The sequence below is a fragment of the Molossus molossus genome, unplaced genomic scaffold, assembly GCF_014108415.1.
Source record: "Molossus molossus isolate mMolMol1 unplaced genomic scaffold, mMolMol1.p scaffold_m16_p_15, whole genome shotgun sequence".
NCBI classification, from domain to species: Eukaryota; Metazoa; Chordata; class Mammalia; order Chiroptera; family Molossidae; genus Molossus; species Molossus molossus.
The window spans coordinates 14,688,726-14,715,764 of NW_023425350.1; the positions used below are offsets into that span (position 1 = coordinate 14,688,726).

The following is a 27,039-nucleotide window of genomic DNA, read 5'->3' on the forward strand; positions in this document are numbered from 1 at the left end:
CAACCCCCAAAGGGGTCACAACCCACAGGTTGAGAACCGCTGTTAGCCTTTCTCAAACCAAGAGACATTCAAGGCTAAAACAAAAACTACAAAATGGCCCTGGCCGGTTTTGCTCAGTGGTTAGAGTGCTGGCCTGCAGATCAGAGAGTCCCGGGTTCAGTTCCCGCTAAGGGCACGTACCTCGGTTGCGGTTTTTCCCCAGCCCCGGTTGGGGTCGTGCGGGTGGCAACCAGTCGATGTGTCTCTCTCACATGGATGGATGTCTCTCTCTCTCTCTCTCTCTCTCTCTCTCTCTCCCCCTCCCTCCCTCCCTCCCTCCTTCCCTCTCTCCCTCCCACTCCATCTGAGGATAAATGCAAAAAGTATCCTCGGGTGAGGATTAAAAAAAAACAACTTAAGATATAGGCTGTATTTGTGAATGGCTCTGTGAAGAAGACAGCAAGTGTCTTTCAAGGGTGATGTCAGGGGGGCTCTGTGGTCCTTGTCAAGGGGACGGCGGGTCTGCCCCCCATACAGGGACTGACACCATGACAGTTCGGCCACTGGCCAGCCAGCAATGAGTAAGAGGCAGGAGGCTGAGATGCTGCGGAGGGGCGGAAGCACCTCACTGGCTCCCCAGGACAGCCCAGCCACACTGTCACCAGGACAACCTACCACGTTGAGGGTTGACACCAGAAGCCCAACCCCAGGCCAAAGGGAGCTGGCTCCATTCTCTCTCCCCGACTCCCCTCTCCCCTACCAACCTCCCATGAGAAGGCGCTTCAAGGTCGCGATTCCTCCGCCTTATCCTCACCACCAAAGGTCATGAAGGGACCATTTAGCAGGCTCGGGAGAGGGCAGAGAGGAGGGACATTCAGGGACAAGAACTGCAGCTGAGCTCATGAGATGGCGGCTGTCCAGAGTCCCAAGCTCTGAGTTCCCAGGAGAGAAGTCTCACTCTCATGGTAAATGGCTGGTGGTTCCCTGAGACTCTGGCACAAAGGAGAAATGCCATCCCTGGCCAGAGGTGACCCCAGCACTGGGTTTAAGCAGAAGGAGAGGCAGTGAAGCGGCTGTTCCATCATGTACCCCCAGGAGCTGAACGGACAACAGCCCAGTGTCCACTTCCACCACGCCCTCTAGGGCACCAGGGACAAAGATGGCCTGGCTCACTGGCCTCACTCGGGGCTGGGCAGTGGCAAATGATTAGCTGACCGAGAACACTACCCAGTCAGCCCTGGGCTCTCCCCCACCTGCCAGTCACAGCTTCCTCCACCATGTAGGGTGGAGACTGAATGAGGACAAGGCTGGTTGACCTCACCAACATAATCTGAAGGAAGAGCAGGCCTCGCAGAGTCCCCTGTCATCCCTCCGTCTTCCCCCACATCCTCCTTCAACCACATCCCGCTCCCTGGGAAGCAGTTCTGAGTGAGGTTCAGAAAGGCTCATAATTCTGTAGTTTGTACCTGCTGACAGGTGTGTATTGGGTGGATTTCCTGGATGCCTGCTGTTGCCAGGTGGCAGTGAAGTGCCTAGCAACCCTCAAGGTCCCCAACTCGACCCTGAAGCATAGTCACGTGGAAGAAAAGAAAACAACTCCTGTTCCTTCCTCCGGGCCTCCTGCTCCACCTGACACACCCGAGGAGCCGAGGGGAGCTGGAGAGAGGCCTGAGGTCCACCTGGGGTCCCAGGTAGATGCCACCAGACTGCCTAGAGTTAGACATGTGCTTGGTTGATGCAAAGACAGCCTCTGTGTGCCAGGGCCATGCTCCTAGGGCTGTAAATCCACAAGGACTCCCAAGCGGACAGGCCACCCCTCCCTGCAGAGGACACTGGAGCCAGGGAGGTTCAAACAGCCAGGTCGACTGGCGGCCAAGACCCCACCCCACTTCTTTTCTTCCCCACAGGCTCCCCCCTCGACTCACCCTTCCACAAGATGGACCCCCCGCCCTGGTGCCAAAGCAGAAGGAGAAGCCTGCGCAGGAAGGCCCAGGGCTGCTTCCCACCTTCCCAGGGGATGGCGGTCGTCGGCACACCCATCCGGGGGTTGCCTGCAGCAGGCTGGTCACCTTCACAAAGGACAGTACCACCTCCCAGGTGACAACAGCAAAGAGAACGGAATCAGAGGAGCCAGGATAGGACCCGACACCCAAGAGCCCCCAGCTTTCTTGCCTAGCTGAAGGGGACGAGGCCCAGAGAGGAGACGGTCCTGCTGGAGGCCACACAGCCGCCGTGGCAGGCCTTCCCCTCCGAAATCACTGGGCTTCCTCCCAAGGCATTTTAGAAAACAAGATCAATAGTCCTGGCCGGTTTGGCTCAGCAGTTAGAGCATCAGCCTGCAGACCGAAAGGTCACAGGTTCGATTCTGGTCAAGGGCACATACCTGGGCTGCAGGTTTAATCCCTGGCCCTGATTGAGGTTGTGCAGGAGACAACCAATCAATGTGTCTCTCTCACATCGATGTCTCTCTCTCCCCCTTCCTTCCACTCTTTCTAAAAAGTCGAACGGAAAAATATCCTCAAGGTGAGGATTAACAAAAAAGAAAAGAAAGAAATAAGATAAATACACGCCAACACAGTAACTGGTGAGACACAAACCCTGAGAACTCGATACTGAGAGGAGGCTGCGTCTGCAAAGGGAACAGTGAACGGTCATCAACTGGGCACTGCTGACAAGGCAGGCTCGCGGGCGCTGTGAGGGCACAGGGGCCTGGTGCGGCACTGGCCTCAGCAGCTGCCATGTCCCAACCAGCTCTGTTTCCTCGCCTCCCAGGACCCGCTGCAGCCCTTTGCAAAGTGTTCTCACATCTGTTATCTCATTTTATTCCCACGAGGAGCATTTTCAGGAGGAAAGTGAATGGGATTGTGTGACCTCTCCTACCAGCCCACATGTAGCTCTGAGGACACATCAGCTGACATCCTGGGATGTAAAACCACCCCAGAACCCACGCCACAGTGGCGTCAGCCCCAACACCCCGGGAGGAAGCGACTTGCGTCTGGACTGTCACCATGGAGAAAGGCACAGCCGCCCAACCAGCTCCCAGACCTCTCAGTCCCTCCCTTCAGCTGGTGTCCCCAGGGGCCAGTGTGACCACTGCGAACAGCATTAAAGGGCTCACAGTTTCTAGACTCAGAGTTCTTACTTCATGTGATTCTCAAACAATCCCATGACAATGGTATTATTTTTAACCCGTTTTCAGAAGACTAAAGACCAAGAGTGGCAAAGTGCCAACATCACACAGTGAGAAAGCAAGAAATAAATAAATGTTAAATATTTTCCAAAAAATAGATTATAAAATGGAGAACATAACCAGAGAACTGGATATATTTGTTAAATCAAATGGACACTCTAGCCCTGACCAGTGTGGCTCAGCTGGTTGAGTGCTGCCCTGTGCACAGAAGTCACAAGTTCAGTCCCTGGTCAGGGCACATATCCAGGTTGCAGGTTCGATCCCAAGTCAGGGTGCATATGGGAGGCAACCAATCAATGTTTCTCATTCACATCGATGTTTCTCTCTCTCTCTCCCTCTAAAATAATAAAAACATAATTTTTAAATGGACTTCTAGAACAAAAAAATATATAATAACTGAAATGAAAGATTCAACCATTGATTTGACAAAGCAGAAGAAGAGAGGATTAGTAAACTGGAAGTTAGGTCAGTAAAAATATTCTGTCTGAAGCACAGAAAGAAAAAAAAGGAAGACAGAAAGATTCAGAAAAAACAACAAAAGATCTATGGAGCCTGGTAAAAATATCTAACAAAGACACCTAAAGTCCTGGAAGGAAACAAGAATGGGACAGAAGCAACAAAAAGCAGCTACTTGCAAACAATTTCAAAACTAATGAAAGTCATCAAGCCGTCAATTCAAGAAGCTTTTCAAATATCAAGCAGAGAAACTGCAAAAACAAAACAAAACAAACTCCTCGATCCATCATTGTAAAACTGCTAAAAAACAAAGACAGAGAAAATTGTGAAAACAGCCAGAGGAAGAAAATATGCAGTTACTTTAAAAGGAGCAACAGTGTGTCTGAGAGCTGGCATTTCAACAAAAATGATGGAAGGCAGAGACTAATGGGATGACACCTTCAAAGGGTTGAAAGTAAAATCTGGCAAACTAGAGTTCGACAGCTGATGAAATGGACAAGTTCCTGAAAAAAAACAGAAGCTGTCCAAAACTCAAAGAGAAATCTAAAAACCTTTTATCTGTGCAGAAAAGTGAATCTTCTCATAAAGAGACCCACAGGGTTTCACTAGTGAACGCTCCTAAACATTTAAGAAATAGCCCAAATCTTATCAAACTCTTCCACGGATTTGAGGGAACACACCTCAAATTATTTCATACGTCTGGCATTACCACGGTGCCCAAACTTGTCAAACTCACGGAAAGAACGCTAAAATGGCAAGTAACTCTCTCCTGTGTACAGTCTCTAAAGTTCTAAGGAGAAGATAAGCATGTTGAAACTGACAATGGTAATAGTGCTTTTTATCTTTTCCAAATGGACTTACACATATTATCCATTTCACTCAAAGGTTTTATTGTCATCTATACGTGACACATAGGGAAACTGAGGCCCCAGCAGGTGAAGGAACTAGCCCAAGGTCACGCGCAAGCTGGAGCTGAGATGATTGATCATTCCACTCGACAGACATTTACAGGCACCTGATGTGGACGTCTGTGTCCCGCCCCCAGTCCCCTTTCTGTCCCCCCAGACTGCTCATTCCAGGGGCTGTGTCTGCTCTGCTGCAGCCCCTGGGAGACTGCTGGTGTGCCAGGGCTGTGTGGGGAGTCCTGCGGCACAAGGTGACCCTCTCAGCCAGGCCCCAGGCTCCCCTCACAGATGCTGCGTGGGGCATTAGAAAAGTGGCCTCAGGCCCATGCACTGCAGCCAACTACCATCGTTTCCAAGCTCACAGGTCAGACTGCTTCTGCCTGTTCCTCCTTTGACTCAGGGAACTCTGCGTGATGAGCATTAATACTTCTACTTTGGAGTGGCAATACCCCCAACTTTAAAGATGAGAAAAGTGAGGCTGTAAGGGGTGGACAACTCGTCTAGCACCTATGTAGAGAATAACAGACCCAGGTTGAGACCCAGGTGGCCATCCTCACCCCAGGAGACCTCCTGCACAGCACTGCTCAGTGTGATGGGAGATGTCCTGGATTATACATTTCCAAACAAACAAACTGAAAGATGGGTATGCTAAAAAACCACACAAAGACTGTATAAAAAACGCTGAGTGGTGGCATGCATTTTTTTTTTTTTTTAATGTAAAGAACCCAGGGGAAGGTATCCACAGTATGAGACATCAGATGCAAACAAGAGACAAGACAGTATACAAAATCCAAAACTAAAGAATACCTTTTGAGAGGGTTCTTTAAATACACTTACACTCAGCAGCTCCTTGGTAACCACAGGACCCAGGGCCAAGGAGAAGAGGACAAATATGGTGAGCTAAACCTGGCCCTTTGCACAGTGGGGGCCAAAGTCCCCTTCTAAAACCTGCCTTCTGGAAGAAATGAGTCTGCGGCCCAGCTCAGAAGTTTCTCGATTTCATTGGTAAAGAGGGAATACATGCCAGGACGCATCAGCTAATGAATCAGTGTGTGCCTTCAAACAGCACTGTCTAGGGAATGTGAGGCCCACCCGTGGGCCCCCCACCAAGGGCTCCAGAGCAGCCTGGGCACTGCAGCCCTGCCCACCAGAGGCAGCGTCTGAAAACTGCAGTTCTGTGGACCCAGAGCACACAGCACCACATGCGTGCAAATGACGAGTTTCCCAGAGCAGAGAACCACGTGTTTTCCACTGAATGAGTTTGTGTGTGAAGGGGAAATAGCCTATGGATAACAGGAAATCGGTGGATGTAATTTCTGGGGACCTTTGAAAAGCATCTGAGATGAATCCAGACCAAAAACCATGCGAAAGACTGAGTCACATGAGAACAGGAGGGTCTGCGGTGAACCAGGCTGGAGCACAGCCCGTAAACAACAGCGCACAGCAGGCGCTTCGTGCAAAGAAAAATGTAAACGATGGGGTCCCAAGGGACTGGGCCAGTCTTACTTCTTTAGAAATTACTTAGAGGAGAAGACAGTGGGGAGACTGCCCTGAGCATGAAGGAAGCAGCACCCTGGGCTGACGGACTTCACCCAGAAGGGCCCCGCAGCCAGGGGATAGGCCCCTGAGGCCAGGGGATGGTCCCCGAGGCCAGGGAATGGTCCCCGAGGCCAGGGGTGGGCCCCGAGGCCAGGGGATGGGCCCCGCTGCAGGAGGCAGTTCTGCACACACTCCACTGCAAACAGTGAATCTGCCCTTGACCTCGAGGGAGTGGCAGGGGGCGGCAGAGGACTAACACAAGCGTGTCCACAGAGAAAAAGTATTCAAGCATGCGGAACTTCCTCACCTGGGAAAGGAACACAGGGAGTCATTGGTGGCTTGGTGGCTGCTGGGGTGTTTTGTTTTTTTTAAGTCCTAAATTAAAGAACAACATAAAAAGCAGGAAAAGGGGTATAGGACAAGCACAGAGGAGGAGATTCGGAAGTGAGTTTCCAGCAAGAGAAGCTCCCGGAAGTCAGGAGGGCCCTCTGATGGCACAGGGCCCACGAGACAGCATCAGGCAGCGAACACCCGACCCTGATGGGTGAACTCCAAGCCCAGGTGGCCCCAAGCCCACCCAAGAGCCTCACCTGCTGCTGGCTCTGCTCCTCCAGGTTCATCTTCACCTCCAGCGACTGGCGGGCCTCCAGGAAGGCCTTGCGGTGCTTGCGGTCTGCCATGTAATAGGACATGATGCCCACAATGATGGCGCACAGGTAGAGGGAGACGTTGGCCAGGATCTGCGCCCCGAGGAGAGAAAAGAACAGTGGTGAAGGCTTGTCTTCAGGAGGGGGTGGAGGAGGTGGTGAGGCAGTGACCAAGATCAAACCCCAAGTCGCCCAGCTTCCAGGGACGGCCCCAGCAGAGCCTCCGACCTCCATGGGCTGTTTAGGTCCCTGCAGCAGACCCTGCCCCACTTGCCATGGCTGGGTGAGGCCCACCCACGGGCATGGCTCCAGGCCTGGAAGGCTGGTTGGGGGCTGTTGTTCTCTCTTCCTGCTAAGCTGGACAATCCCAACTGCCTGTAAGGCCTGAGCAGTCCCTCTGCTACCCATTCATTCATTCATTCATTCACTCATTGTTCAACCACCACTCACTGAGTGCTCACTCAGTAGGTGCATTTAGGTGCCAATTAGCTGGGGAGGAGAGTGGGGAGAGCCCGGAGCCACCAGCTGGGGTGTATAACCCTAAAAGCTGCAGGTCATGGAAAAGGTCACAGGAGACCTGAAGATGTCCTGGGCTGATCCAGGAGTCGCAATGCTCCCCTTGCTTGACTATACATGTACCACAGGCTTACAGGTGTCTGGGGTTCACACGCATCCTCAGTCAACCCCCACCAGGTCCCATGAGGAACTGAAGCTGCAGGACGGGGAGGAGAGGGTTATGGGACCTGGTGTCTGTCCTGTAAGCCCAGTGCATTGGCCCTAAGGGCTTCTTCGGGCTTGGAGAGCCTGTTCCTCTGCCGCTGCACCCTGCAGGCTCCCTGGGGTACATGGTCCCCAGCCCACTGCACCAGGCTGTTGGACTGCAGATCTGATCCCCTCCTGCTGGAGGTGACCTTGGATGTGGACCTCACGTCCAAACTGCACCTGACTTCCTGGGCAGGCTACTGCAGGCTTCCGTCTTCGACCCTGACCCCTGTGGGGCTGGATCAGGTTCCAGTTCCTCCCCCTCCAAGACCACTGGCCGAAAGGGAGGCTAACTCTGACCTTAATTTTCTGGGTACTCATGATTACGCTGTATCCCCTCTGACAGTGTTAATGTTTCATAGGGGTCTATCAATTCTAACCCTGAGGCCCCATTACCCCCACTACCAAGTTCCTGCAGTGCTGGGCCTGGGGGGCACTCCACAAAGGCCCACCAAGTGAGGCATTAGGTGAGGTGGACTGGTCCAGTCACCAGGTGGAGATTTCACAAGCTTCTCAGGTGGCTGGTTACAGTGACTAACCCGCTGTACTGTTGGGCGTGGGAGCCCCGATCACCTGCAGGGTGCGTGGGGCAAGCGGGTGACTTCAAAGTCCCGCCGGCACAACTCTCGCAGCCCACTCCCTTCTGAGTGGTTGGGAGCAGCACGGCCTCAGGCCACCCCCACACCTGAGCATTGAAGAACTACCGATGATATTGAGTCATAGCAAATGACAGATCACGCTGGCCTGGGGTCCAGGAACCTCCGCCGGTCCAGAGGTCATCCTCCTGCGGGGCTGTGTAGCCTGGGCAAGTTGCCCACCCCGAGGCCACAGGGCAGGCAGCGGGCTGATAGGGCCACCCATGCACCTCGCCGAGCAGCGGCTCTCTGCCAGCCCAGGTGGGGTTCACGTGCAGAAGCCACCAGGGCTGAGGGTCCTAGAGGCGGGTGAGAAGCTGCACAGAGAGGAGCCACAGGTAGGAGCTCAGGGTCTGCCTACTGAGCCTGTCGGGAACTACGCTGTTATTACCCTCAGGTATCCACCTAAGGAAACCAAGCCCAGTGTGCAGACTGTCAGAGCGACCACAGCACAATGTTTCACACCAAAGACCAGCAAAGGGTCTACCAGAGAACCAGGATTCGGGTCTGCTTCACCGGGGTCACCCAGGCAGGACAGCATTCCTGTCACTAAACTGTGCGTATTTACAAACAGAAACCACATCTGCACGCCACTTGTGGGTACACTCAGTGTACAAAATACATTCCAGAGAGGCCCTGGACGGGGGCACTGCCCCTCGCCAGCTGGGTGACCTGCTAAGTCAAACAATCTCTCTGAGCGCCACCAGTTTCATCGCAGTGAGCCGAGGAATGGACGGACTCATCAGGGAGGTTCCTGCAGTCAACACTCACGGCTTGGTCCTCACCGACCCCACCTCTGAGGGCAGGGCTGGGACTGGAGACGCACTAGCAAGAGGCCGGGTAAGAAGGCTGGGTCAGGGTCCGGGTGGGCCAGGGAGCCATGCTGCCTCCTGCCCCGTGCACCTGTCACAGAGGCCTCCTCCCCTTCTGCTGCAGGGATGTGGAGGCACAACGGTGCGTGTGGGCCGCGCACTGAAATGACGTGGGTCCCACAGGTCCCATCCCTGCCAGAGAACTACCTCCCAAGAAGCTCATCTGTTCCTAGACCTTTCTCCCAGGAGCCCCAGACCTTGGGTTTCATAGAGCTCCCCCAAATATCTAATCTTGCCTCAGCAGAAGAAAGGACCCCAGGGCACTGCTGCTCAGGCCCACCAACCCCTCTCCCACACAGCATGGCTCCAGGGTGGGGAGGAACTCACGACAGTCTCCGCCCCTCACGATAGCAGCCGCGTCTCACGATAGTCCCAGCATCTCGCGATAGCAACACATCTCGCGACAGGCCCGCCCCTAGAGATAGCAGCCGCGTCTCGCGATAATCCCGGGTCTCGCGATAGTACCCGGGGTCTCGTGATAGGCGCAACATCTCGTGATAGGCCCCGCCCCTCTCGATAGCAGCTGCGTCTCGCGACAGGCCCCACCCCTCACGATAGGCCCGGGGTCTCGCGACAGGCCCCGCCCCTCGCGACAGCATCCGCCCCTCGCGATAGGCCCGGGGTCTCGCGACAGGCCCAGGGTCTCGCGACAGGCCCTGCCCCTCGCGATAGGCCCGGGGTCTCGCGATAGGCCCAGGGTCTCGCGACAGGCCCTGCCCCTCGCGATAGGCCCGGGGTCTCGCGATAGGCCCAGGGTCTCGCGACAGGCCCCGCCCCTCGCGATAGGCCCGGGGTCTCGCGACAGGCCCAGGGTCTCGCGACAGGCCCCGCCCCTCGCGATAGGCCCGGGGTCTCGCGACAGGCCCAGGGTATCACGACAGGCCCCGCCCCTCGCGATAGGCCCGGGGTCTCGCGATAGGCCCGGGGTCTCGCGACAGGCCCCACCCCTCGCGATAGGCCCGAGGTCTCGCGATAGGCCCGGGGTCTCGCGACAGGCCCCGCCCCTCACGATAGGCCCGGGGTCTCGCGATAGGCCCGGGGTATCGCGACAGGCCCCGCCCCTCGCGATAGGCCCGGGGTATCGCGATAGGCCTGGGGTATCGCGATAGGCCCGGGGTCTCGCGACAGGCCCCGCCCCTCACGATAGGCCCGGGGTCTCGCGATAGGCCCGGGGTCTCGCGACAGGCCCCGCCCCTCGCGATAGGCCCGGGGTCTCGCGACAGGCCCCGCCCCTCACGATAGGTATCGCGATAGGCCCGGGGTCTCGCGATAGGCCCGGGGTCTCGCGACAGGCCCCGCCCCTCACGATAGGTATCGCGATAGGCCTGGGGTATCGCGATAGGCCCGGGGTATCGCGATAGGCCCGGGGTCTCGCGACAGGCCCCGCCCCTCACGATAGGCCCAGGGTCTCGCGACAGGCGCCGCCCCTCGCGATAGGCCCGGGGTCTCGCAACAGGCCTGGGATCTCGCGACAGGCCCCACCCCTCGCGACAGGCCCCGCCCCTCGCGGTAGGCCCGGGGTATCGCGATAGGCCCGGGGTCTCGCGACAGGCCCCGCCCCTCACGATAGGCCCGGGATCTCGCGATAGGCCCGGGGTCTCGCGACAGGCCCCGCCCCTCACGATAGGCCCGGGATCTCGCGATAGGCCCGGGGTATCGCGACAGGCCCCGCCCCTCGCGATAGGCCCGGGGTCTCGCAACAGGCCTGGGATCTCGCGACAGGCCCCACCCCTCGCGACAGGCCCCGCCCCTCGCGATAGGCCCGGGGTATCGCGATAGGCCCGGGGTCTCGCGACAGGCCCCGCCCCTCACGATAGGCCCGGGATCTCGCGATAGGCCCGGGGTCTCGCGACAGGCCCCGCCCCTCACGATAGGCCCGGGATCTCGCGATAGGCCCGGGGTATCGCGACAGGCCCCGCCCCTCGCGATAGGCCCGGGGTCTCGCGACAGGCCCCGCCCCTCACGATAGGCCCGGGATCTCGCGATAGGCCCGGGGTATCGCGACAGGCCCCGCCCCTCGCGATAGGCCCGGGGTCTCGTGATAGGCCCCGCCCCTCGCGATAGGCCAGGGGTCTCGCGACAGGCCCCGCCCCTCGCGATAGCAGCCGCCCCTCGCGATAGGCCAGGGGTCTCGCGACAGGCCCCGCCCCTCGCGATAGCAGCCGCCCCTCGCGATAGGCCCGGGGTCTCGCGATAGGCCCCGCCCCTTGCGATTGCAGCTGTGCCTCGCGATTGGCCCCAGGTCTCGCGATAGGCTCCGCCCCTTACGATAGCCTCCTCTCGCGATTGGCCCCGCCCCTCGCGATAGGCCCCACCCCTGGTGATAGTTGCCATGTCTTCCGATAATAGCTGCCTCTCCCTATAGTAGCTGCTTCTCGTACTCGTATGAGTAAAGATATAGAAACATTGAAAACCAACCAACTGGAGATGAAGAATGACACAGCAGAAATAAAGAACACATTGGAAGGAATAATCAGCAGAGTATAGGATGCTGAGGTCCGGATCAGTGAATTAGAAAACAGTAGAAAAAAATCATCCAATCAGAAAACCAAAAAGAAAAAACAATTTAAAAACAGGAAGACCACTTAAGAGAACTGTGGGTCAACTGGAAACGTAATAATATTCGCATCAAAGAAGTTCCAGGGCTCCACACCATGGCCGGGAGGTCCCCACCCGGGAGCCTCGATCGCTGTGGAGCCAGGTCAGGCTGTGTGGTCACACAGACCTCACACCACTGGCCTGGAGCATGTCACATAAGCTCCCCATAAGCTCCCTGAGACCAGGCTTCCTTGTTCTTCTGATCCTGAGGGCCGTTCCCCGAGGATCAGAAGAGAGGCACAGGGCTTGGACAGAATATGTTCTTAATGATTTGTTTTTCTTTTTTCCCAGAGGGGAGAAGACCAAGTAAGTAGTACCATACTAGAGCTGTCCTGTTCCTTATCTGACTTGTCACAGCCAGTTTTGTCACCTTGCAGAAGAAACCCGAAGCCCAGAGAACTGAGGTTATGAACCCACGGTTCCCGCAGCAGTGCTGAGGCTGGAACCCAGGCCTCCCTCCTCTTTTTATTTCCTTTCCTCCCCACAAGCACAGAAGTTGCGTTTTAATGTATTACAGAAAAAGAACATCCATCCCAGCTCAGGGGTCCAGGCACGTGTGGCCTTAGGCAGGTCCGCTGTGCCTCCTTGCCCAGCTGGGAAGCACAGCACCCAATTCCAAATCCAGGCTCCTCTCCCTGCACTGCTGTCTCCTTCACTGAGCTATGACACTGTGGGCAGGGGCTGGGTGAGTCCAAAGCAGGGCAGGGGAGGGGCACAGAAGCCAGTAAGGACCTGGAGCATCTGCGAAGCCAGGGAGGTGTGCAGACAGAGCGGTACATCTCCTGTGCAGCACTGGAGCAAACTCCAGCATCACTGTGCCAGGAGATGTCTGGGGTCTCAAATAAATGCAACCCTATCAACACAGTGCAAGGTCTGAGCCTGAGGGCACCACTGAAGTGCCCTTCCACGCTGGCTGGTCTACCGCGTGCTTCCAGAGGTCCTCCAGAAGCTGCCTGCTGGGTTATAGCTTGGGCATGCCTCTGCTGAGACTCAGTGTCCAGGCTCACCCACAGCAAAGACCACGTCCAGGACAGCCACGCAGCCAAGCCGACACGTTACACAAGCTCCCTCGTGATCCGCTGGGTTGCCAGAACAGCTCCTCCGCCTGTGCTCTCACAGCCCCAGGGACGCCCCTCCACAGACTGCCGTGAGCTCCCCTAGAGACGCGGACGCGCCAGCTCTGACAACTGGGCTCCAGTGACAGTTGTGTCCTATGTCTGGCTGCTGCCCACACCCTCCCTGACTGCCCAAACAGAACTATCATTCATTCATTCATACATACATCCAAAGATTCCGTGAATTCCCACCCTATGCCAGACAGGTGCTTGGCATTGAGCAGTGAATAGGCAGGAAAAGTTGCTGCTGTCGTGAATCTGATGTTTGGGTAACAGCAGGAAAATCAGAAACAAATAATTCATCAGTAAGAGTACCAGAGCTCAAAAGAGAATAAAAATGATAAAGTGGGTAGCTGTTTTGATTGGGAAGGGAGGGAGACTGTTGGTCCCAATTCTTCACTCCCCTGAAGGGCTCCACAGCCACACCCTTGCCACAGTCCCCGGAGAGTGAAGTTTTCTTCCCTGCAATTTGCTTTGGCCCAATACGTATTAGTGCATGTGACACGAGTGGATTTTTGAAACACACTTGTTTTTCCGCCTATTCTTCAGCTGTCGCTATGAGAACTACATGCACCAAGAAGCTCACTGGTACAGCAGAATGAGAGCCCTGTGGAGCCAGACTAAACCCAAACTGCAGCCTGGAGCCGGACCCAGCTAAGTCCAGGCCAGTCCCCACCTCCAGCCAACTCAGAGACGTGCGAGTGAGCTTGTGTGCCTGTGAGCCATGGGGTCTGGCCTGTTACTCAGCAGTAGGTGAGAACAACTAACTACTACAGGTGGTTAGGATGGGTCTCCTTGAAGCAAGGACATTTAAATTGAGATATAAATGACCAAAAAGCCTCAGGGAAAATTCAGAAGAGCATCCTGGATGGAAAATACACTAGTGCAGAGGCCCTGGGCCACACCTGTTCTCCGGAGAACCCCGCCCCCATGCATCTGCATAGCTCTCTCCCCTGGAACTCAGTGAGCACCTGAGGTCAGGGTGTCTCTCTCACCTACATTTGCAGCCCCTGGGCCTGGCACAGGGCAGTCCTCACACAAAAAAGAATTATCAGCCCCAAATGTCAATAAAGCTGAGGCTGAGAAACTCTGGCCGGGACAATGCCTTCTTGTAATTACTGCGAATTCACATGAAACTTTCCTAAGCATCTGTTTTAAAGAATAATGAACTCTGAGGGCATGGATGTCAATAAGCAGATTTATTTATTTTTATATCAACTGCAGAGCTTGTGGGCTAAGAGGAGATGGCTACTGAGATTTGATGAGGGTTAGGACACAGGAGCTTTGTGAATGCACCCATGATGAAAAGAAGACCCAAAATCACAGGGGGGAGATGACTGAACCCTCACACAGTCCCTCTTCCCGCAGGCGGACATACAGGGACAGACACCTCACATTGGCCCTGTACACTGACCAAGGCATTATTCCCTTAGAGTCTGTGGACTAGGTGAGGGGGAGTCAGTGAAGCCCTGAAATGAGAGGCAACGTTATGTTTTGCCCTTTTCTATAGAGCAAGTTTATTGCTTTCCCCAGATTCTCAAAAGGGTCTGTTAGCCCAGATGATTAATAGCCACAAAACTCATCCAAACCTCCCCTGGCCTCCTGTGGCTTCGTGACGGAAACAGAAAACAGCAGCCACAGCACTGTGTGTCTCCTCTTTTTGATGTGACCCCATTAGTCACTCTGGTCTTTTTCTCCAGGGCAAATAATTCCAATTCTACTTAAATGACTCTATTTTAAAACGTTTAATCATGTTTGGCTTCAGATCCTCTTTGTAAGACTCAACCCTCCTGAGTTCTGTGAGTGGCAGCCCCAGGCTGGGTCCTGGAGGGGAAGGAAGGATCTCAAGGAGCTGGAATCTACTGGGATAAGGAAGCCCCCGGAAACAGGAAGGGCAGAGCAGCTCTGAGGGACAGGCCCCCTGATGGCCAGACACACTCCACTGTGTGCCTTCACACACACATATCCATATAAGGGTCTGGACAGTAAAGGAAGTTTACAGCAGCTTTGAACTGATGGCCAATGTTAAATAAAGGAAAAGCAAAAGAAGAAGGAGAAGGAGAAGAAGGAGAAGAAGAAGAAGACTATATACTTATGGCAGTGACCAAAAGGACCACAGGGCTGCAGGCTGCCCGCTCAGGGCTTCCTGCCTCTCAGCAAGACCAGCTGCACTTAGTGCGCAGGTCCTGACCGCCTGGAATTGTCTTTGAAGTGAACTTGGGAACAAATGTCCCAGCCCAGAGGAAGAGGAACATATTCATCTGGAGACAGAATATCTTTAGGATTTCAGAAATATTATCCTCACACAAACTCAGCAGGTGGGAATGTGAAGGAAGACCACTGACTACACGGAACTCCAAAGCCCTTGCATGTGTACCCACGGAACAGAGCGAACCCGAGGTCCCAGACTCCCCGCCTCTCAATTCCAAGTAACTCATGTTGAGAGTAAAACTTTCTGCGGGCTCTCAGCTGCAGATGCCAGCCAGTGCCCCCTTCTCCTGGATCCAGACTGTCTCCCTGGGGAGTTGGCCCCCTTCTTTCCCCCCTCACTGCTTCCAAGGGATGACTCAGCCTCCCACCTCGCTGCAGCCTCTCAGACCAGCCTAGGGACATCTGGGCTCTGATTCAACCATTCAATGCTTAGTCCTTAGTTTCTGTCTCTCTAGTTCAGTGTTTCTTAGCCAGGTGCTCAGAACATCTGAGAGGAACAGATGAAGAACAGAGATTTCTGGGTTCTGCCTGCCTGCGAAGACCCGAGGATATGCATTTCCCCATCCCTGTTCTCGGGGCTGTAACAAATATTCAGACAAAGCTGGCATCCTCCAACGTACTTGGTTCTGTAAACCAAACTGAACGTGTGTGGTTGCTTTAGGTCATCTCTCTGTGCCTCTCACCTATTTTCCTTCTGTCCATTTCTTCTCTTTCCTTTTCTAATAATCTTCTCATTGCCAGTTCACCCTCAGCCTGAGTGACAGCATCGCCTCATCATTTTTTCCTTGTCTGGCAACTTCTCCCTGCACTCAAAGCCACATCCACTGTTTTCCAACTGTTACTATCTCATGTGTCCTGCATTTAATCCAGCTCCCTGATTTTCAGTTCAGATTGTAAGTCATTTTCCAAGTTCCCTACTTCTTGTCCCAACCCTTCCTCCTCCTGCCCCCTGGCCCTTGGAAAGCTAGCACATGGTTGCAATCAGAGAGGCGGGTCTGGAAGGACCTTGCTGGGTCAGACTGGTCCTCTCAAGGTACTCAAAGTCACAGGACACAGAGAGATCTTCAAGTTCCGAAATCATAGTCCTGGCAAACTACACCTCTCCTACATTTCAGTTGTTCAATCACAACTGCCTTGAATCAGTGCCACCTGGGTGTGCTCCCCTCGCCCTTATTCAGGAGTTCCCAACCCTGGCTGCACCTTAGTCACCTGGGAGCAATGCCGGGGCAGCAACCCAAAATGGTGAAATCAGAGGCCTTGTTAAAACGCTCCCAGGTGATCAAGGTGCAGCTAGGGGTCGGTGGGAATACCCCAGTTTGTGACAGGTGCAGCTAGGGGTCAGTGGGAATCCCCAGCTTGTCACAGGTGCAGCTAGGGATAGGTGAGAATCCCCAGCTTGTCACAGGTGCAGCTAGGGGTCGGTGGGAATACCCCAGCTTGTCACAGGTGCAGCTTGGGGTCGGTGGGAATACCCCAGTTTGTCACGTCTTCTCTAGTCAGTCCTGATCTGGAGGTCCACTGCTGCCAGCCGAGGGATGGGACCTCAGCTCACCGACCGTGCACTCCGGCTAACTAGAACAGCACCCACCACCATGCACGCGCTCCGCACACTGTTGCTGAGTGCCTGGCCAGCGCCAGTGCCTCCTGCTGGTGTTCCTTCTGCACCTCCAGGGGGCCATTCATTCCCCCTGCTTTCCAGACAAATGCCTCCTGGTCTTCTTCTTCATAACTCCTCCTCCTCCACCTCCTGGCCCACACCCTCACCCCATGGCACAGACTCCATGGGCCCTCTCTGGTGCCACCAATCCACCTTCTGGTGCCATGTTAATCTTTTTGCACCACCTCCTACTCAAAGCACCTCAATTGCTGCCAACTGTTCAAAAGGTAAAAGTTCAAAATGCTTGTTCCGGCCCTCAAGGTCCTACACACTCTGACCCCCGTGAACTTTTCCAAACACCTCCCACGAGTCCCTGATGTGAACCCTTCCGTGAGCCAAGCCGCTGTGCCCAGTGTGCCACCAGCGGGCACTCTGGGCCTCAGCCACACCTGCAGAGCGCTCCATCTTTCTACTGAAGTAGCTGAGGGGAAGCCCCGCCTTTGAGCTTGCTGGTGCATGTGGGGTTTGCATTCTGTGCCGTAGAGATCCATGTTTGCATTACTATTTTTAAATGCTTAAAAATGTTTGCCTTTGAGTAGAGCAGATGTGTCTGTCCACTATAGTCTATGCTCCACTCGGGCGGGGACAAAATCCGTGCCAGGCACCACTGTGCCCCCAGCACTCGACAAACCCACAGCACACAGGAGGCAGCCAGTGACACTGAGTGAAGGAATGAAGAAACGGAGGCAGGAGAAAAGGAGGGAGAGAGAGACGAGAGGGAGAGAAAAAGAAAATGCCAACTCCATGGGTACCTAGGCTTCAACTGCACCAGGCAAACACACTCCTACATCCCCCATATGAGAAACACCCCCACAGGAAATACCCCCCTTGCACCCCATCCCCTGCCACCTTCCACCCTTCCCTTAACACCTAGCTCAGCTCTGCCTCCTCCAGAGCCTCCCTGACGGCCCCACCCCTGAGCCATCACACCCTCCCGTGTTTCTCAGAGAGGAAGTTCGTGTGAAATAAATCATAAAAGAAAAGGGTGCAATACTCAGCCCACTCTGACCTCACTTTCCTAGAAACGAAATAGACAGGGCAAGAGCAGAAACACCAAAATGTCAACTGGTTCTCTTCTGAGAGAGGGGGTATTTAGGACAATTTCCGTTTTCTTCTTTTTGCCTTAAAATTGTTCTGTAGTTAACCTCTTTTCAAAGAAATTCAGAACGTCCTGTTGCTCCACACACTTGGACCACCCTGCGCACCAGCAGACCTGGGACCCTTCACAGAACCCCCTCCTGCCAGGCGGGCAGCCCCACCCGGGCCTCTGTCTAGTCCACGAGTCCACTGAGAACCTCCCCTCTGGGCGCCCGTTTCTGTGAAACACGCCCCACCCGCCACCCCACCGCCCCAGATCTTTCAGGAGAAAGCTCCCAGAAGTCTTCCAACAAGACCTGGGCACAGAACCCACAGCCTCTGCCCAGCCCTGCTTGGTGAAGTGCAGGAATTTGAACCACTGGGTCACAGCCTCCAGGAGTGAAGGGAAAAGATCCCCCCTCATCCGCACAACGTTGCCAAGCCAACCACTGTCACCACAGTTCAGCTCCATCACTTGCTAAGGGTGCGCTCTCCTTCCAGACTGGAGCTGGTTCGGTCACCCCACAGAATCACCATCGTCCCCACTCTGATGAGCCTCCCGAGCTGGCAAGGTGACAACAGCCCACCCTGAGCACATCCCGGCCAGTGGTGCCCGAGCCGAGGACAGCCTCTCCTCCTCCCAGACCGCCCCTCACGGTGCCCACAGCTCACTCGTTCTCACTTCTGCTTGGCAGCCATCCACTTTCTCCCTCTTCCCCTCAGATGCCCTCCCCACTTTCTCCCTCTTCCCCTCAGATGCCCTCCCCCCGTGAGAGCTGCCGTCGTCCTGTCCCTCGGAGACTGGCCACAGGCCGGCAGAGGTTTTCTTAGCCTGGGAACACATACTCCAGGCTTCCAGAGCATTCTAAACCCACCCTGATTTCCTGACGCACTGCCGACTTTTAAAATATTTCCTTTGGGGTTTTGGCTAATTTCCCACTTATCGGCCTTAAACTCTTGACACATAAGAGCCCCGTCTGGATTTCTTCACCCTTCTCTCACCTGAGTGTGGGATTCAAGCCCATTGTCAGCATTGCCAGCGGTCTGCCTACAATGGCACCTTCGCCCCGCCCAGCTCTCACCTGTCACCTGGGTGCTATGCTTCCTCCCGTGGCATCCTTCCTGTGGGTCCTGATGACCATCCGTCCCAAGCCTGACGACCCCACCACAAACACACACCTCTCAACAAGATATATGCGTGGGGCCCGTGAAACACAGCAGGAAGACTGGGCTTGAATCCCACTGCCTGTGGCCTCAGCAAGTCACCACCAACCTAAGCTCACCCCCTCCTCTGTGCCACAGAACCGAACCGTCCCTGCCTCAGGGCGGGGTGGGGGAATTCAGTAAGATGATGAGAAAAAAGCACCGGGCAGAGTTCGGTGCTGAACACAGTAAGTCTCAATAAATGCTGGCTAGTACGATTAGGCATATTATAAACTCCCAGTATTACTACTGAACTCTGTCCCCAAGTTTCCAGCTTCCCTCGTCTCCTTCAATGTGTTCATTTTTATCACCTAGGAAGGTGATGCGAACTAGTGGTCCCAACCCTGTCTATATAGTCTAAGGTTCCATGCCCAGCCACTGCGCTGATAACATCTGGAGCAGGGCCGGGAATCTGTATTCTGGACAAGGCCCGCCTCCCCCACCGGCTCTACCTGGGAACCACTGAAGCGCAACCTGAGTGCCACGTTTTATGATTTAGATGCGAGTCCCTGGCCCTTGTCCTATGAGGTTCACCCTGATGTGTACTTATGTTGTGCCCCCAATACAACTGCCAGCTGTCTTCCTGCTCCTATGCCCCGCCCCCACCACTGCCTGCCAAAGTATCATCACTGAAGCCACCTAAGGCTGGAGTTGTCTTTGGAGAAAGTTTTTTAACTACAAACTCAACTTCTTTAACAGATATAGGGCTATTCAAATTTGGTAGTTTATGCCTCAAGTGATTTGCCCATTTTGTCTAAGTTGTCAAACTTGTTGGCCTATTGTTGTTTGTAACATTATCTTACTATTCTGTTCATGTCTGTAGGACCTGTCATGTTCCTATTTCCATTCCTGGCATTTGTAATTTGTATCCCTTCTCATTTCCCTGATCACCTAGTTAGAGCTTATCAATTCTATTGACTTTAAGATCCAGCTGTAAATTCACCAATTTTTGTTTGTCCACTGTTTTCTATTCTTATTTTTTTAATCCTCACCCGAGGTTACCTTTCTATTTATCTTCAGACAGAGTAGGAGAGGGAGAGAGGGAGAAAAAGGGAGAGAGAGAGAAACATTGACGTGAGAGGGACACATGGACTGGTTGCCCCCCGCACAAATGTGGCCGGGGACAAACCACAACTAAATTACATGCCCTTGGCTAAAACTAAACCCAAGAATCATTGGTCCATGAGCTGATGCTCTATCACTGAGCCAAACTGGTCAGGGCTATTTTTATTTTTTATTACCTCCTACTTCGTACTTTGAATTTAATTTTACTTAAGGTGGAAGCATAGATAACTGATTTTAGACCTTTCTAATGCTATAAATTTCCCTCATAGTACTGCTTTGCTTGCATCCCACAAATTTTGATATGTTGTGTTTTAATGTTCATGTAATTCAACACATTTTCTAATGTATCTTGTGATTTTTGTGTTGATCCATGGGTTTAGACATGTTTAATTTCCAAATATTTGGGGATTTTCAAGATATTTCTGTTAATTTTATTTCAATCCATCATTTTTGTCAGAGAACATCATACTTTGCATGACTGCAATTATTTTTTAATGTATGGAATCTTCTGTTATGGCCCAGCAGATTGTGTGTCTTCATAAACATTTCAGTGCACTTGAAAAGAATGTGCATTCTGTAGTTGTTGGGTGGAGGGTCTACAAATATCACTCTGGTCCAGCTGGTTGTTCAGGTTGTTCAAATGCTTACTAATTTGCCTATTTGTTTTACCAATAACTTTGAAAGGAGTATTGCAATCTTTAAATATAATCATAGATTTGTCTATTCTTCTTTTTAGTTCTATCAGTTTTTGCTTCATTTATTTTGAATCTTTGATATTAGGTGCAAACATATTTAGGATTATGATGTCTTTGTGATGAACTGACTACTTTATCATTGTGAAATGTCCCTTTCTATCCCCAGTAATATTCCTTGGTTCAGTATCTACACTGATACTAGCACAGCCAGCCGCCCTTTGATTAGTGTTTCCATGAAATATCTCTTTCCATCCTTTTACTTTTAATCTGTTGTCTTCATATTTTAAATAAGTTTCTTTATAACTTACAATTGGTTCTTGTTTTGTTATCCATCTGACAATATCTACCTATTAAATGAAGTGATTGCATCACTACATTTAATATTATCAATATGGCTGAATTTTATATTATCATCATGATTTCTGTCATTATTCTCATTTGTTCTTTGTTACTCTTCCCCCTTCTTTTCCTGCCATCTTTTGATTTTTTAAAAAATCATTCTATTTTATCTTCATTTTTGGCTTATGAGCCATACTTCTTTGTTATGCATTTCTAATGGCTGCTCTGGGGCTTACAATATACAACTTTAACTTAGTTCAGCCTACTTCAAATATTGTTTTTTTACATATAGTATAAGAAAATTGCCTGGCTGGTGTGGCTCACTGGTTGTTGTGTCCACCCATGTACCAAAAGGTCGCTGGTTTGATTCCCGGTCAGGGCACATGCCCAGGTTGTGGGCCCAATCCCCAGTTGGGGGCATGCAGGAGGAGGCCAATTGATGTTCTCTCTCATCGATGTTTCTCTCTGCCTCTCCCTTTCTCTTCCTCTCTCTCTAAAATCAATAAAGAACGTATTTTTTTATGAAAATTATAACGGTATACTTTAATTTCTCCCCACTTTCCTTGTTCTGTTGTTTGCATTTTGCTTCTATGTTATAAACTCCACAATATATCATTCATATTTTTGCTCTAGACAGTCTTAAAGAGATTAAGAATGAGAAAAAATAACTCTCATTTTCCTACATTATTACCATTTAGGAGCCTCTTCATTCCTTTGTGCAATCTAATATCATTTTTCTTAGCCTGAAATTTTTTCATTAATACTCTTTGTAACACAGGTCTGCTGGTGATGAATTCTCTCGACTTTAGTTTGTCTACAAACAAAGTATCTCACCTTCATTTTTTTTTTTAAGTATATTTTTCTTGGGTACAGAATTCTAGATCGACTATTTTTATTTTTCAGTTCTATTGTGTTCTTCCTTGAATAATTTCTTACCAGACATCTGCCCTCATTCTTATCTTTGTCTCTCTTACATACTGTGTCTTTTTTTTTTTTTTTTTCCTTTCTTTCTGGTTGTTTTTATGAGTTTCTCCTTATTACTAGTAGTAAGCAATCTAATTATGATGTGCCTTGGTATGATTCTTTTTATTTTTATCTGAGTTATATTGAGATTCTTGAACTGTAGGGTTCATGATTTTCATCAAATTTGGAATATTTCCCACCTTATTACTTCAAATATTTTTTCTGTGCTCCCTCTGTTCATCTGGGAGTCCACTGCTCCCCAATTACTACAAAATATAGTCAAAGCTATCTCAAATAGCTTTCTACGCCCTCTATTTCAGATCCCAAATAACCTTGCAGCTGTCTTGCTTACTATCTCACACACTCAACTTTCCAGTCAAAGGTTCTCTGTTAATACACATGTGTTCATCCCCAGACCACTGCTCACCAGCAATCACCTCGGCCCCTTCACGGTCAACTTAGGGCTCAACATCCAACTAACCCTTCATGGCCCAGCTCAGTATTGCCTCTTTTAGGAGGCCCTTCCTAACCCAGGCAGAATGACGCTTTTCCTCTGTGCTCCCTCTGTGCTCGCACAGGTTTTATGTGTCACGTGGTCCCCTGAGGGCTTGAGGGTGTCCGTTCAGTCATCTTGGGATGAGCCCCAACCCCCGGACCCAGAAGAAAGACACTGGACCTGCTGTCTTTGTGGTGGTGATAAGAGTAAGAATTATATCAAAAAGTGCCTTTGTGACACTTTCTGGAAAGAGAAGTTGAACACACAGTATTTTATGGAGTGAGTCAGGAAGCATCTCCTTTTTCCAAACGGAAAAATGAGCCACATAGCAAATTAAGTCAATTTTTCTGAGCCAGAGGAAATACTCTCTAAGGATCTTCACTCTCAGACCAGTATCAAAGTAGCCTCATAAGAGTTGGGGGGGGGGGGGGCGCGAGCGGCAATACCAGCCTCTAACTTTCTTCTTCTTCGTAAAACCAGGGAGCAGTGACAGGCAACCCTGCTCCAGGAAACCACACAGCTCCTGGCTTCAGGTCTGGGGGGATAGAACTCTCACCTGGTGAGGCCTAGAGGCCCCAGGGAAGCAAACAGAATTCCCAAGATCAGGAGAGCAAAAGCAAAATTAACCATGCAACCGAGAGCACAGCTCACCAGCAGATCTGAAGCCTCAGGCTACCCCAGTTTTCTTTCCATGGCACAGAACTCCAGGCCATCCCCTCTGAACACTCCACACCAGGTGTCCTGTCCTCCCTTTATCTCTACCCCCCCTCCTTGTCCTCTCCCCACCACACACTCAGCAGCCTCCTGCCTGAACAAATTCCTCCTAACACCTCACAGGTCCCTCACTCACCCTTGTCATCCCATATCCCAAAGCCCCTTGCCTCCAATGCCCACCTACTGCTCCCACATCTCTTTGAAGCTCCCGCATCTCCACATAAGTTCCCAAAGCAGAGCCACACAGGATACTCGTGAACAGACCCTCTGTCTCCTTTATTTGCTGTATCTGTTGCAGGCCCCTGCCCCACCACACAAGTGGTGTCACGGAGTTCATCAGTTCTCTCTTTTAGGGGTTGGAAGAGCACTGGCCTGTGGGCCTGGAGACCAAGCATACAGACTGAGGCTCGGACACTGTCTCACTCTGTGGTCCAGAGAAAGTCACTTCTCCTTTGGGCCTCAGCATCCTTTCTGGAAATGCTCAGATCTCCAAGGTTGTCCCTCCTGGCAAAAGCAGTGTGGCCAATAGGCGACAGCAAGCAGCTGGAGCAAGATCCTCTTAGGTACAAACTCTAACATTTGATTTGTAAATTCCACTCAAGCACAATGCAGTTTGGCAGCAGCCAACAGATTCATTTTGGGGGGTTTACAGAGTTACTAGTAAACATATAATAACGGTAACATTTGCACCTGAATGGGCTTTGTGATTTGCACCTGAATGGGCTTTGCAGTTTACAAAGTGCTTTCCCTCTTTGCCTGTATCATTGTCGTCACAGCAAACTTAGGAGGCCAGTGCTGGTCTAAGAGTTTTACCCATGGAGAGTCTTAATTAAGAAAGATGGAGAGGGTTACCAGCCTGGGACCTGGCATCTGACACGGCAACTGGCTCTTACTTGCTGGGCTACGCGCCCCCTGTCCTCCGCACTTATGGGGGAGGAAATCAAGCTTGGTGAGATCAAACAAACATTTGCCTAAGACCCCAGCACCCACAGAAGAGCTAAGTTTAAACTCAACTACCGTTCACTGACAAAACGATGAAGAAACAGGTAAAATCAGAAATACAAAGAATGTCAGCTCTTCGCAGGGATGGGGACAAATGTAGCCCCGACCCTCCAACAAAGGTCCAGGAGGGGTTCACTGACCAGCCCAGAGCCAGCCCCGGCCTGGCCTCCCTCCTTCTCCTGGCTCTCTGCCTCCTTCCCCACAACCACCACCCTCTCTCTTTTGCCCTGAGTTGACATGTGTGATTCAGATGCCTTTGAGGGGCCCCTTGAATAAACTCCTCATTTGGGATCGGAGGCTGCTGTCCACCCTGCCACCTCTGTCATCAGACTGTGCCTGCCCTTCCTGTCCAGTGGGCCCCAAGAGAGTAGCTTTGCCTCCAGCCTGGCTGTTCCTCAGCTCAAGGAATGACCACAGCCACATACCACAGGGAACCAGCGGGGACCTCAAGTGGGACCCCCAGGCTGAAGGAGGGAGAGCTGCAGGGCCACTGCACACCTTGAGGGAAACTGGTTACGAGAGGAATGTGGAGTCCTTAGTGCTAAGAGGTTTGTGTGGCTGATCCTTGTCAACTTATGTAAATCATCTCTCCGTTTTAAATATGCATATATTCATGTAAATATGCAAATTCATAGAAAGCGCTCTGGAAGTATACACACCAAACACTAGGCAGGAGTTGCCCCTGGGAAGCCAAGCAAGTGAGGGAAGGGGGCTTTCACTTGGACACTTTATACTCCCGCCTGAATTACTCCTTACAACGTGGTGTAGAAGAAAAATCAACCTTCATCTCTATCTGCAGAAAGGGGCTCAATGTTCACAGTAGGTTTCCTCGAGGGATAACGTGACAGGTAATATTTCCCATACTATTTATTATTTTAAAGGCTTTCCATAATGAGCACATTCGTTACTTTGATAATAGATCGAACCATATGAAATGAAACTGCCATTTTTTGCGGTTCAATATTGGCAATCTCATGTTATTCGACCTAATAATAATTCATGCATCAACATTCAACAAATGTTTATGGAGGGACCGCTCTTGCCTGGCCCACATCCAGATCATCATTTCTTTTTTAAGAAAGGACATAAATCAAGCTGGGCCTCCCTTGTAGGCAGGGTCCCAGTTACTCGTCTCTGTATCCCCGGCACCCAGCAACTTGCGCAAATATGTATCCAGAGTCGTTCATGTTTGGTTGAGTGAGAAGGTAAGTTAGTAGGTGGATGGAAACTAGATGAAACTGGATGTCCATCAACAGGCACACAAATGAAATTACATGTTCTTAGTCCTCAACAACAAATGCCGCACCCTCGAAAGAAGAGGGCCGACAGAAGGAGGTGATGTGTCAGACTCCAGTTAACTTGCTGACCGTGATCTCGGCTGCTCTGGCAGGAAGACAGGAACGCAGAAGCAGCGGGGAAGGGAGAGAGCACAGGGGTGGGCAGGCTGTAGGGGACAAGGCGTGGTCAGCAGGCCACGCAGGAAGGCAAACACACCCTCCGACCCTGAGCAGCAGTTGCTGGCTATATCGTCCCTGCGGAGGGCTCCTCTGCCTCCCCACTGCCTTAAATAGCACATCCTGCCAGGTCAGGGAACATTTCATCAGTCTCCACAGAACTTACCTGTCACTTGGGCAGCAGTGAGTTTCTCTCTATTAACTTGAATTTTTAGGTACACTGTAATTCTTTCATGAAGACCTGATATCTAAAGTTCCCAGGAGTGGAAGCCACCCTCCCCACCAAGTCTCTAATTATAGCTACAGAATTTATACCTCTGGTATCTGTGTCTGCAACAAGGTAGGAAGGACAGTCTCTGAGCAAGAGTGGGGGGGTATATGCAAAACAGGAGCAGACTCTCCTGGGCACCACGAGCTTGTCTGCAGCCAGCCGAAAGGCCCAGGAGCTGTGCGCTCCAGAAACCACGCCGCCTGAGGACTTCTTGAAAAAGTGAGACCATTTAGGCCAAAGAGGAGACGAAGGGTGAGGACAGTGGCTCACTCAAATCCTGGAAGGGCTGCCGGGCAGAAAAGGAGAGGTGGGTGTGTGTTACCTCCTCGGGATAAACCAGAACCAGGAATGGACGCTGAGCGGCACAGGACAGGGCTCGAACAGAAGGGGCAGGAGCACAGGACGGCGCTGCAGCTCCGGGAAGCAATATTCCAGCTCGGTCCAGACCTCTGTCCCTCGGGCAGATGACTGACCAAACGCACGCAGCGTTTCTGCTCCAACTTCCGGAGCGTTTCCCACAAGTCGGCTGTGTTTAGTCCCAAACCTGCTACATCAACTGTTTTCCTTGGTATTATATTTACATAATTGAGTGAAATATGACCTCAACAGATAAACTATGAGTATGAAAGAAGGACAGCTGTTATTTCTAAGAAAAGGTAATGAGTATTTTGAAAATGTTTGATAAATGTGAGTCGCTAAAAGAAATACTGTTGAATTAGGAGTGGACAAGACAACAGTAAAAATTTAGGCAAAAAAAGAAGAGTCATTAAAATCTAGGATTCTGTACCCAGATTATGTCCAAGTGACTTTTAATTCTCCTTCCACCTGAATGAAACTGGAAATGACAGAGGACAGGTCCTAACTACAGAAGAAGCCACAGGCGCACTGGGTCCCCAGAAGCAAAGGACAGAGCTTTCCCTCCAAGAGATGAGCAGGCGATGATACAGCTGAACGCCTCCACTCAGAAGCAGCTACTTGACACGCACTGAATGTATATACGTATGTGCGATTTTTTGTGTGATTCCTGGATTTTATTGACCTTTTTAAAAACTATACTTTGGGGAAAAAAAAACAAAACTATACTTAGTTGAATTATAGTTTACATACACTTAAAAGCACCCGTTTAAAGCGTATGTTTTGATGAATGTTGACAAATTTACACAGCTGTGTGACTACATCCGCCATCATGATATG

At 51.7% G+C, this 27,039-nt stretch overlaps 1 protein-coding gene across 1 annotated transcript in view; it reads right to left on the bottom strand.

The window, feature by feature from the left end:
• ADCY3 (adenylate cyclase 3) overlaps positions 1-27,039 on the bottom strand; it is a 63,982-nt gene that overhangs the window by 27,819 nt on the left and 9,124 nt on the right. The window contains exon 3 of the mRNA XM_036262545.1: positions 6,660-6,809. Within this exon, the coding sequence (XP_036118438.1) occupies positions 6,660-6,809 (150 nt within the window). The remainder of the gene's footprint in view (positions 1-6,659; positions 6,810-27,039) is intronic.